Genomic DNA, 13,468 nt, shown 5'->3' on the forward strand with positions numbered 1-13,468 from the left:
AGAACGTGCTGCTACTGAACATCAGTACTTCTTTTGACACTGCTAACATATCCAATATTTACCAGAACTTGATTACTGCTAGCCCTGATGATCCATCACTCAACAGGACAGAAACAATAATTCCTGAAAGGAGTTGTGAGTTGGGTGAACGCCCATGGCAGGTAAATTTATTCATCATATTCCTGGGGCTGTTATATGGCTTATTTGCCCCTTGGTGGCTGCACAGTGGTGCTGTGCCAGTTATATGACGCAGCCACCAACCCGCAGCCACTGCAGCCATTCAGTGGGCCATTTTGATCCTGCTGCTTCTGCACACAGCCGGAGATCGCAGCAACTCCATCTTTAAAAATAAATTGGGACTTACTGGGGTGTTTTTTGTTGTTGTTGTTGTTCAAAGAAGGCTAGAAGGGGCAGGAGGCAGACATCGTCGTGAGAGGGACCTGCGAAAATCTGTGAGTGCCCAGTAATGAGCGTGCAATAAAACGTTTGTCTGATGGAGCTCATTTTCTAGGTTTTGAGTAGACCTCTTCTGTATAATATCATATCTAACAAGGCTGTGCAATGTTCATAATGAAGGTCAGAATCACACTTTCTGAAACAGTAGATAAGTTATTTTATCCCCTTATCGTTTCATTATCACAGTTGACAATTGAGAAATCTTTCTTTCAAAAAAACAGAAGAAAAGAAAAAAGTATCCAGTTGTTGACACTAGCTCCTGTCATTGCCCCTCTGTTTTTTCCTTCTTTTTTTTTAAATGGGTCCCTGAACTTTAAACTTTACTCATCCAGTAACTCTACCAAACAGCAACTGCTAAGCAGGCAAAATTCAGCTAACAAAATTCAGGGAACAAAAATGGGAACGCAGCTCTGGACAATGCGGTTTCTCTTGTTTGCCTTCGTTTTTCATCAAGGAGACCTGACAGGTATGGTGTTTTGTTCATACAGTAATAATTTGACTTCATGTTAATTTTCTATATATATATATATATATATATATATATATATATATATATATATATGAATATGAGAACATAGGGGGCATTTGGAATCAGTGCCTCTGAGAATAGGTCCTACCCGTATGGGGGGGGGGGAATCATTCTTCCTCAAGATCTTTAGGAAATGTTTAGTTGGGAACTTAGTTTGTCAGACCCACAATGGCAGAACTCTGGGATATACATAGTACTAGCTTATGTAATTGTTAATACTGAAGAGTGCAAAAACAAATCAGAAAAGAAGACAGCAGCAAGCTATACCTGAATGCACAGCCACCCAGAAATAATTATTGCTGCCACTTAACTCATTTGTTAGGAGAGCACTTTTTAAAGGCTTAACAGTCCGCTTAGCACTTCAAGGTAAAATGACAGTGCAGTCCTATACATATCAATTACACAAGTAAGCCCCATTGAGTTCAAAGGTACTTACTCTCAGGTAAGTATATATAGGATTGCAGCCCAGTAGCAAAATGTGTTAATTTCATGATATGAGGAAAATAGTGTTTGCAACTTCTTATGGTATCAAATGTGTTGAACAGGAACACACAGGCACACATCACTTACAAAATATATTTGATAAATGTATAGATTTCCATGTAGAGGTTTCCCCCCCCCCAAAGAAAATTTAATTGATTGAATGTTTTTTCTCTCTTTTTACTCCTCATGGAGGGGGTGGAAGGGGGTGAATAGGTAGAAAGATTTAAACCTTCCCTACGTGCATGCAGTTACTACCTTACGCTAAAGTAAACAAAATGGTGAGGAGCAGCAACACACTATGTATGTAATGCAGTTAGGCTGACCATATGGGAGGGAGGACAGGGCTCCTGTATCTTTAACAGTTGCCTAGAAAAGGGAATTTCAACAGGTGTCATTTTGTATGCATGCAGCACCTGCTGAATTTCCCTCTTCATCACAACAGTTAAAGCTGCAGGGGCCCTGCCCTCTTTTCTATCTGGTCACTCTAGTGTAGCTCCTTCAGCTTTAACTGTTAATAATAAGCCTGTAAAATGGCCAGCTGTGCACTGCATGGTGCCTTGTATGTTCACACATTTACATGTATGTGCACTAGAGAGATGATGAATACTTTACTTCTCTTACAAATTTATCATATATGACCATGGGGAGGAATCCTGAAGATTAACACTAACTCTTGTAACTCTCTCTCTCTCTCCATACAACCCTGTGTGTGTGTGTGTGTGTGTGTGTGAGAGAGAGAGAGAGAGAGAGAGAGAGAGAGAGAGAGAGAGAGAGAGAGAGAGAGAGAGAGTTGGGGGAAGTCTAATTTTTAACAGGGTAAAACCTCACTTTTACTTTGACCCTTGTATGTTTAGGATCACAGCAGCACACGTTAGTTCTAAACACATTTACTTGACACCACACCAGGAAATGAAGTGCCAGTCAATTTTTTGCCCCTTCTCAATTAGCAAAATGGTACTTTTTAAATAAGATTTGCTGTTCATACAACATGTGTTGTATATTATATGCTCACATGCAAACATTCTTATAGAAGGGTTGTATAGTAAAGTGGTCAATCAATGGTTGTCATTCGTGTATCTTACACGTTAGTTTCATGTGAGATAAGTAATTCTTCTCCTCGTACATCATTCCTGCTCTATCCCCATCCAACGCTCCCTCTCTTCCAGTGCAAGTTACTGTATGTAGATCTGTGGTTCTTGGTAATGGCCAGGCATGCTATGGTTCCAATGCAGCTAGGCAATGGGACCAAGACTCTACTGAACTCTGTGCTTGCCCCTTCATGCATGAGAGGCTGGACCCATGTGGGTAGGGATGGTGCTGAGTATATTTCTGGGGACAGGGAAATGGAGTTCTCACTATCCTCCATTTCAGTGTTCCTATCAGCCAACGATGCACATAACATCATGGCAAGATCAAAGCGGGCTGGTACCATGATCATTGAGGAGATTCTCCAAGGTAATCTGGAAAGAGAATGCCTTGAAGAAAGGTGTTCATATGAAGAGGCAAGAGAAGTCTTTGAAGACACTAAAAAAACTGTATGTATTCTTGTCTGATTTTTCTGTACATATCAATCAAGCCAAAGTGATGGCATTTAAATCCATGCATGGCCCAAACCTTAAGATTTGTTGAATTAACAGTGAATACATAAAGTGTAATGACTCCTGCACTGGTGGTCTTACATTCTGGTCTTGCATCGGAATTCCAGGTTTGTTACTCAGTCATTCCAAGCAGATGAAACAGAAACAGGTGCCAGTCCCATTTCAATACCTGAAGTTGATTCACTTTGCTTAAAGGCAGTTAAACGTCCATCCTAAACATGAGCTCCACAAAATGAGCAAATTATTGCATGCTCAGAATTGGCCACTTATAAATGTTTGTGGGTCTTCTAAATGATGTTGTGAATGCCCAGGACGTCTCATATGGCATCCGTTGAAAATTCCATCATGAAAACAACCACTTTTAAAGTGGTAATATCTGAAAAAATGGGATCTTCCACCACTAGATGGCGCTGTCTCAGTGGAAGTGTACAGAGCAGGCTTAGAGGGGAAGTATTCAATTCAAACTACGTGGTTACCCTTCTCCATCCATGTAATGCAGCCCATAACAATCACATCAAAAAGCCGGAAACACAAATGCGAGAAATGCGATTTCCCCTTAATGTAAGGATGCCCCATATTTTATCCTAATTAAGCACTTTTGTACTAATGTCACACAGTTCATAAACGGGCTTCTACTACAATGGAAGGCCATGGAATCAGCCCTCCAGGAATTCGAGTTATATTAGGGACTGTGAAATTTTCTGGCAGGGGAAAGAGGTAAGCAAGGGATGGAAATGTGCCATTAGTGTGGCCTGGGGAATTGCACACTTTCCAGAGGTGCGCATTGCCTCCCTCCCCCCATGTGCCAATTGGGGCCTTATAGGCTCTCTTAACCCAAGGTTTAAGGAGTGCTTCTAAGGCCACAATTGGTGCAGGGGGGAATGTGATTTCCCCAGCCTTGGGGAAATTGTTTCTCCCCCCTGCTGATGAGGGGCTTAAAGCCCCTGTTAATAGAGCCACATTGGCATGGAGGGGGAGAGGATGCAATTTCCCCAAGGCTGGGGAAATTGCGTATTCCCCCACTGCATTAATGGTGGTTGCCATTAACGCAGCGGGGGGGGGAAGGACAAAGGTCACAGGTCAGGCCAGAAGCGTTCCACCCTGACCTGCGCCCTTGGTGCTGGGAAAAATCCACCAGGCATGTCTGCCTGGGCCCGTGAGGAACAGACATGGGTGCATCTGCTGCCCTTATAGGCCCAAACGGATTTTTGTCCCAAAGTTAGTCATCAGCCTCCAATTTTAGGGCTGTTAACTATCTCCATAGGATTGCACCTTAAACCCAGTTTCTGAAATTATCTACCTGCATCACTGACTAGATCCAACAAAGCCCTATCTAATCCAGCATTCTGTTCATATAGTAGCCAACCAGCTGCCTGAGGGAAGCCCACGAGTAGAACGTGGGTGCAACACAGGCATACTGGTGAACACAGGCATACTACCTCTGGTACTGGAAACCACATATAGCCAGCATGACAAGTAGGCATTGAAATCCTTATCCTTCATCAATTTATCTAATCCCCTTCTAAAGCCCTCAAGATTCCCTGCCTTCAAAACATTGTGTAGTAGTGAATTCCATAGTTTAACTATGCGTTGTGTGAAAAAGTATTTCCTTTTATCTGTCCTGAACCTCCCACTATTCAACTTCATGGGATGGCCCCGGGTTGTGAGGTTTCGATCCCAATCCACTTTCTCCTCAAGCCTAATTTTATACACCTGCGTCGTGTTTCCCCTTACCCTTCTTTATGTGAGTGAAGTAAATAACTGAGTAAAAGGAATATGTTAGTAAAGTGTCACTAGTATATGCTATATTCCATATGTAATTGTTCCCCACCCCTGCTATTGAGGAACTTTAAACAGATATTTTGGCCTTTTCTGTCCAATCCCAGACTCTGTCAGAGTAATCACATAGGTAATGCTATAATATGTTATTCATAAAAAATAAAAAAATAAAAAAAATCATTCATTAAAAACAAAACAATTATGATGTTTTTCCAGGACCAGTTTTGGAATTCCTATTTTGGTAAGTACTTTACATTTATCATTTCAGAATTATAGATGTTTGTATTATAGTTAACATGATGGGATTTGTTGGAGTGGTTCCTTATACTATCCATAGTAGAGTACATACTATAGTGGGATAGGGAACCTTTTTGGGCCCAAAGGACAAATTGACCCTGGACAAGCATGTTGGTGGTCACATGTCAACAGTGGGCGGGGCCAGAGTCTGAAGTAGGTAAGGCCCCTGCTCACTTCTGGCAGGAGGCCTTGATATGTTTGTGAAAGCCAATCACTTACTCATAAACACATAGTACTATACACTCACATACACCCCGGCCTGGATACAGTGCCTGTCCTGCCACCCCTCTTCACTCACATACATACATAACCTTTGTAAACTGCCCAGAGATTTATGGCTACAGGGCAGTACAGAAATATAATAAATAATACATCATCATCATATATATGAACTTCCCCCCCCATTGCTATGTGTTTATACATATATTTGTATATATCCATAGCAAATATATATATATATATATATATATATATATATATATATATATATATATATATACACACATACATACATATATATACATACATACATACATACATTCATTCATTCCTATGGATATATACATTGCTATGGACATATGAAAATACAATTTACTAGCAATTATACATAGGCTTTAACAAAAGCAGACCAAATATCCAAATAAGTATCCAGTTGAAGGTGGCGTCTCTATGTCACCTGTTCAAATGTTGAAAGTATTACAAAGTTTTCAATCCATTGCATTATAGGAGATGAGTGTTTATCCTTTCAATGTTGTAATATCAGTCTTTTAGCTGTCTAGAGGTCACAGAGAATCCACTTATGTTGACTGCTCATTAATTTCCATGAAGCAGGTAAATAAACCAAAAGATAGTATACATCAGCAAATATTCCAGTACAAAATTTATATAACAATGATCTATTTGTGGCCTACTGATAAGCCGAAGAGTACATAAAGAGAACCAGAGGAGAACCTCTTGATAAGACAAGTGTACATGTGCTTACTCATATTTTTTTCTCACCCCCACAGGAGGCATGCAGTGTTCCTCAATCCCCTGCCTGAATAATGGTGTGTGTACAGATAGCATTCGCAGTTACACATGCAACTGTCGAGATGGCTTTGAAGGAACCAACTGTGCTTTTGGTAAAAGGCAACATTTCTTTTTCAACATCATTATTATTTCCTATAAGGCTGTAAAAGAAACACTGTAAAAGAAACACCAGGGGCCATTCTACACAAAGCAGGATATAACACTTTTAAAACGGTATTAAAACGCTATATGTATGAAAACTGGGCCTGAACAGTTGTCATAACCCTTATAAACCGTTATAAGCAGTAGTGTAGATCCTGCCCAGCAAAGAGCAGAGCGGCAGCTGTTTTGACCACTCTTGCTGCACAGTTTTGTAGCTAGCCAAACTAACCCATGGTGACTACCACACAACACTATAATCCATGATGGGTAAATAACCCATTCTGCAGACTGTGGGTTATCAGAGTGGGTTATTTTGGCCAAATAAGCCATCACGGGTTAAAAAAAAAAACTCCCACAAGATGACATGATAACCTGTGACATCCGAACCCAGTCTAGATCTAACCCACTGTTTCTGACCATGAAGGCAATTGTTCTACATGTGAATGATGCATGGGTGGACAACTTCATTTTGTTAGTTTTACATCTCTTGCCAACTGTGGTTGTTGTCTTTTATATAGTATTCATGCTTGAATTGAAATTCTATTTGAGAGATGCACTGAGAATTACAACAGTTCATAAATTATTTGGCCACTGCTTGAGAGTTCTATCCATTGTTGCCTCTAATTACAATCCAATGAGAGATTATTACACCCACACTTGGGGTTTTCCCACTGTTGCCTGCCCATAGCTTTTGACTGCCATAGCCAAAACTGAAATTGAATCTTAATGCATGGGGTTGGATCCTTAGATGTACTCAGACTATGACTAGATCCAACTCACGGTTCTCTGGATCCCAGCTTCAGTCTGATGGGGGAAAGTAACAGCAATTAATGGGAGCTGTAGGTGCTATACACATCACACAAAAATAGGGCATGGCAAATGGGTAAACCTATCAAAGTTGGAAATAGGAGTCGGTACAAGATAATTTCAGTTTGGTTTTGGTTTTAACACTTGTCTCCTGTTAAAATTGTGCTTTATTCTGTGTAGCTAAAAATGATTGTCGCCATGAAATGAACGAGGGTTGTCGACACTTCTGCTACCCAGAACTGACATCCTATCGTTGTTCATGCGCCAAAGGCTACAAACTCGGGAAAGACAATAAAGAATGCATTCCGCAAGGTAAATACTTTAAAAAAGTGGGGATGCAGGCGAGAGTTGGTTTCAGAAGACAATATACGGACCACTGTAGCGTAGTAATTAAGCAAATAAGTTGTGATCCAAATCATCCCCAGTTCATATCTCACTAGCCATAAACCCAGTGGCTGCCCTTAGCAAGACTCAGTCTCACTCATTCTTCCCCATCCATAAAATAAGGATCCTAGCCTAATTTTCAGGATTGCTCTAAGGATTACAGGCATATTATTTGTGTAAAGGATGTTAGATCCCAAGCATTAGGGGAAAGTTTGATATAAATTTCTACTAGCAAAATGTCTGTCATGATGATGGAATGGAGTGTATGTAGAAAGAGGACTATATTTTGAAGGGATCCCTTAGTGTTTGTGTGGATCAAAACACATGACTTTAAATCTGTACCTAGCATATACAGATTTGCTAGATACAGATTTGCTTGGGGTGTTGATTGTATCTTAAAAGACTCCCTACCCCTACACTGATCCAATCTGGATCAGACCTCCTGTCCTGACTCTAGAGTAAAATGAAAAAAGACATAGTTGCTAGATATGACTTTAAAATAATGTCTGTTTTGGTCCTGTGTGTGATAGATAACCAGTGCGGCTAAAGTGTTGGATCCTTATGGTTCCAACACTAATGAGCAAGACCTGCGTGAAGATCCATGCCAAGTCCAGTTTTCTTTTTCATTCCAGGGCTCTTCTGTGGATAAATTTTTCCCCTGACAGTTTCCCCCCCCTCCAAAAAAACCACCATTGTTGCAAAGTGCAGCACCTTTTCTCCATAGGAGTGAATAGCAGCCATTGACTTAAGATAGGAGAAAATGAAATTCCTAGATTTGTTAAGTATATATGTTGCTTTTGAATTCACTTGCCTTGGATGTAAAGCTCCAGGCCTCTGTTACAAGACCAAGTCATTCATTGCATGAATACCTAATTCATATGAGATACCTAATACCAGCAATGTTACAGAACCACTGAGAGAATACACTAGCAAAACTGGAAGGGAGCATGCCAAGGATTGGGTTGTTTATCTTAATAAAAATGAATGCTGGGCTAGTGTCAAGGGTTGGCATGGTTGGGCACCTGCTGAGCACCCACACCGCAGCAGGGACCCACTGACAAGAGTCCCCTGGACTTGCATCTTTCCTTCATCATTTCAACCTTCTTGTTCACCTGCCTCTTGCTCTGGCCCAGACGATAGCATGTGGTGGTGGTTGAAAGGAGGAGCAGCAGATGCTATTGCCTACTTGCTCACTGGTGTTCTGCCTATTATGCAAACAAGTGTTAGCAATGATGAGAAAGAGGATGAGGAGCAACAGCAGCTGGTGACGATGGGCCTGTTTGTACGACATATCAGCCTATGACAGGCTGCGGCGCATGTGGGGTGTTTGCGGCCACCATTTTGCATATCCAACCCTCCCATAACCCACACTCGCCAGGTTCACACAACATGACAACTCCAAGCAGAGGATAGATATGCAACTTGGCATCCCTGGGTGCCATAGCTAATTGTGGGGTTACATAACCCATGACAAGCCACGGTGTGTCATCTAAACCCGACCAGAAGGTGAACTCACTGAGAGAACAGGCCCATTGAGGGTGTCTTGCCCAAGGGCCCTCAAAAACTTGAATCTGGGACTGTTATTAATAGAAGCCCCTCATAGAATATATGTGTTTTTATTTGCCATCATTAGATGAGTGTGCCTGTGGCAGACTTGAGGACCACTTACCAACGCAGCTGAATGCAACTGAAAAGATTGATGGGGGCTTCCCTTGGCAGGTATTTGAAAGAGATACATTATCAACATTGAGCATAATCCTAGTCTAAACTTGCTGTCTTGGGTGAAACAGAGATTGCCATTGCTGCAGTTGAAGCCTTTTTCCTAGGCACTTCAAGTGGGACTACTCATGTGCCTGCTATTCAAGAGTCCATGGTATCAGAGATATTTCTTTCAGAGGGTTTATATACTGCTTTTCATCTATCTATCTATCTATCTATCTATCTATCTATCTATCTATCTCCATCCCAAAACAGTTTCCAAGATAAAATCATGATAAAATATAATAACCTCAAACATTAAAATAAATCAATGATAAAACAATAAAATCTCATTAAAATATCCAGGGGTAGCTGGCAATGCTAGGAGTCAAGGAAATACTTCAGCAAACAGATGTGTTTTATGTTCTCGTGGAACACTCCACACTTGGAGCCTGCCTGATCTCAATGGGGAAGTCATTCCACACAGTGGGGGCCACAACTGAGATACTCTATTCTACAGTATATTTACTGTGTTGAATCCAAAATTATTCCCACTTTACATAGACCCATTGAAATGAATGAGACTTAAGATAGTGTAAGATACACTAACATTAAATATAACCTATTATTTTTTAATCTTCTTCTAAACCAACATACTTTTTTTAAAAAAAAAGATGCCAGGTTTACTAGAGCTAAAGATTAAACTTCCATCTTGCTTTCTATATGTGCCTTGTGTAGATTTCACAACAATTCATGGCTGCTGTTAGGCAGTTACTCCCGGCCCCATATTCCTTACTATGTTCTTCAATGCCAGCTGTCCATCTTCTTCCCTCAGAATTTAATGATAAGCCTTTGTCCAGTCTGAAGTGTAACCAAAATGTTTTTGATTAGCTTAAAGGCTGTCTGCTCCAGAAAGATTTTGTTACACCTGCAACAAGGTGCTTTCCTTGTAAAGGGATGAGTCCATGAAGCTGTGCTATGAAAAGCAACGGGGAGTGAAAGAGTAATTTATACGGTCTTACTGGACTCAATATAATTAAGTAAGAGCAATATATTTCGTGGTCTTGTTTTGCTTTCAAGGTCCTGCTCTTAAACTCGGATGGAGAATGGTTCTGTGGAGGTGTTCTACTGAAAACTAATTTTGTACTTACTACAGCTGAATGTGCCCAGATGTCTCCTACCAGCGTCAAGATTGGTACGTAGCCAAGTGACAGTTTATCTCAGTTCTGCAGTGTGGAAGCTGCTAAGGCTCACATTTAGCAAGTACCACTACTATGACCTGTCCTCTCAGTAGGTCTCCTGCAAAAGAGTACCATGGTGCTTTTATACAACCTCCATTCATTTCACCAGGAGTACAGAACCTCTTTCAGCCTGAGGGCCAAATTCCATTTTGGAAAAACCTTTGGGAGGCAGATTCCCGTGGTGGGTGGGGCCAAAATACAAAACTACAACAACAACACAGCGTATTTTACCTTAAAGCTTTTACTGCCAGTAACTGCTAGCAAAGAAACTACTGTATTCTGGATAGAATGCATGTTTTTCTTCAGGCAATCAGTGCAGATAATAAAATGACACTTATGCCATTGCAATCACATAGAAATCAGGCTAAGCAGATGACTGTGGCACATACCCTGCCTCACCAATTTGTCTTACAGTTGTAAAAAAGTGACATGTCTAGCTTTACCAAGCCAATTCCGTAGGACTCTGCCTGTGTAAAGAGTAAAGACATTTTAAGTAATGGCAGTCTTAAGATTGCAGTATCTTAAGATTGTGGTACCCCATATATGTAACCGAGGAAATACTTATAGACTGATCTGACTATATATAGTGTGCTAAATTTTTGTGTCCTACATGGAATTACTTTCCATATGAGAAGGAGCCCTTGATGGCCTGCTTGCAGGGGCCATATTGTAGGGATTTTTGCAAAGCCTGCTGTGGGAATGAATGTGTGTGGTGTTGCTTGTCTTCTCTTGTCCCGCAATCACATCAGGCCACAAGATCTTTCCTCATGTGGATCTAGGAGAAGTGGATGCTGGCCAAGATGTTTTTTGGGGCCTGAATAGAGCCCAAATAGTGCTAACACTTTAAACCAGGTGTAGGCAACCTGGTGCCCTCCAGATGCTTTAGAGTACAGCTCCCATAATTTCCAGAGTTGTTTTGCCAATGGTCAGGGGTCAAGGGACGTAGTCCAAAATATCTGGAATCAGGTTGCCTCTTGCAGCACCATTCAAAACACAAATTCTCCATCTCCTCCCACCGCATAATGCTGCCTGAAGCAAGTCATTTCACCCTGCTATATGGCAGGACCAGCCCTGGACATGCACCCTTAGTGTTCCTTTGTTCTGCCCTAGAAAAACCAGGGCTACCATATGACGTCCCATGAGATTTCTGTTCACACACTGGAACTTCCCTTTCTTCTCCTCCCTGTGCCAGATCTACTCTGGGAAGTCCTCCCACACTCCAGAATAGATTTGGGAGGGGGGGCGCGGCGGCAGGGGATCTATTCTGCTATGCGTCCATTTTACTGGCCAATGATTCTACTGGATATAATCCATAGATCAGGATGTGCGGGGGCAGGAAGTACATACTCCTAAATGTCTGTCAGTTTCATATCAATGGTTACTTCTTCCCACAAAAAAAGTTGCTCCTGAAAGTCCAGGTGAATGTGAGAATAAGTAATATAGCACATGTTAACATGAGTATCAGACACTTAAATCTTACAAAGAAATTTCTCCCTCTCTATTCCATGGCATTGACAATTTAGATATTAGCAGTATAAGTTTCATAACAATTTGCACAATCAATGTGGTCGGTTTAAAACAAAAGCTATTGCATCAATGAGTACACCATTACCTGCACAGGAACCAACAGCCTGCAAAGTGCAAGACAAGAAATAGAAGTGAAACAGAAAAATATACACATCCGGTATGACAGAACCACTGGTGAGAACAACCTGGCATTGCTTGAACTCGGAAGGCACATTGACTGCAACAGCGATCACCTACCCATATGTGTTCCAGAGAGGGATTTTGCAGAGCATGTGTTGATTTCAAAACTGGCAGCCACTCTCAGTGGCTGGGAAGTGGCTGCAAACCAATCAACGGATTCGCTAGCTGAGCTGCCAGTTTCATACCTCAGTGAAAATGACTGCAAACAAAAACTCAACAGAAGTCTGATCACCAGAGAATTCTGTGGCCATACTCATGGGGCAGCTGATGAGCTACCGGCTGAAGGAAGTTTTACTGCCGTCGATTACAAAGGCACTTGGTTTCTGATGGGCATTTTGGAACCAAGGGCAACGGAAGCAAGTCAGTGGGAAACGTTGATATTCACCAAGACTTCAAGATACATGATGTGGTTTAAACAAAAAATGGGCTAATTAAAGGGAGTGGCAAAGGAACAGGGAGAATGGCAAGGTCCAGCATTTACATGTATTCGAGTAGGAGTGGTTGTTGTAAATATTATGTATGATTAAGTGCTAAAATAAAGCTTTCTGCACCTGCCCGTCCTCTTCTGTGCTTTGCATTAACAGAACTCACCATCCACTTCTAAAATATGTTGCTTTATTTACTAAGTACAAGTTGATTTGATTTTCACAAAACCATGTGATTTTTTAAAAAAAGGATTAGAAGTGTTTCCTTTTCAGTGAAGTTGTTCCATTTAGCACAAGATGCACTCAAATAGCACACGATGGCTCAGTTCAGACAATGCGTTTCTCAACGGTGTTTTTAGAACTCCATGGTGGAGTTTTTACACCACTGTTGAGAAATGTGTTGTCTGGTGGGAAAACGCCACACAATGGTGGAGGTTTTTTGGAAAATACTCCATGCAGAACATCCATACTGCGCAGAGGAGAGTTTCTGCACAACCGTTGTGTTGCGTGGTGGGCTCCATGGAGTTTTCCGTTGCATTGAGTTGACTTTTCCCACTGGCTACAGAGTTCCCTGGCAAGAACTGTTTTACAATGTATGTTTTAAACTCTGTAAGACCGCCTTGAGGCCCAGTATTGGGCAAAAGGCAGGATACAAATAAATATAATAATAATAGCAGCAAAAGGAGGGAGTACCATTCTAAGAGAGCCGCCAGCATTGTTTTTCGCAGCAATGGCTGATGGGATCCCATCAGGAGGACTGGGGGAGGGCAGAGGAATGGTCAATCAAATGTCATGATGGATTTTACTCAACTCCACGGTAGCCCACAGTCACACAATGATGGAGTTAGAACATGTTTTGTGGGGAGTACCCGTAAAAACTCCACCGTTGAGTGG

The 13,468-nt window shown here is 41.4% G+C and overlaps 1 protein-coding gene across 1 annotated transcript; it reads left to right on the plus strand.

Moving 5' to 3' along the window:
* Window positions 1-12,705, plus strand: PROZ (protein Z, vitamin K dependent plasma glycoprotein). Its single transcript, XM_063126152.1, has 9 exons — window positions 1-161; window positions 789-922; window positions 2,840-3,003; window positions 5,062-5,086; window positions 6,150-6,263; window positions 7,300-7,431; window positions 9,137-9,222; window positions 10,282-10,396; window positions 12,063-12,705. The coding sequence occupies exons 2-9, from the start codon at window positions 853-855 to the stop codon at window positions 12,578-12,580; spliced, it is 1,224 nt and encodes a 407-aa protein (XP_062982222.1). The 5' UTR covers window positions 1-161; window positions 789-852; the 3' UTR covers window positions 12,581-12,705.
* The last annotated feature ends 763 nt before the right edge of the window (window positions 12,706-13,468 follow it).

Source organism: Elgaria multicarinata, chromosome 5 (genome assembly GCF_023053635.1).
Source record: "Elgaria multicarinata webbii isolate HBS135686 ecotype San Diego chromosome 5, rElgMul1.1.pri, whole genome shotgun sequence".
In the NCBI taxonomy this organism is placed as follows: Eukaryota; Metazoa; Chordata; class Lepidosauria; order Squamata; family Anguidae; genus Elgaria; species Elgaria multicarinata.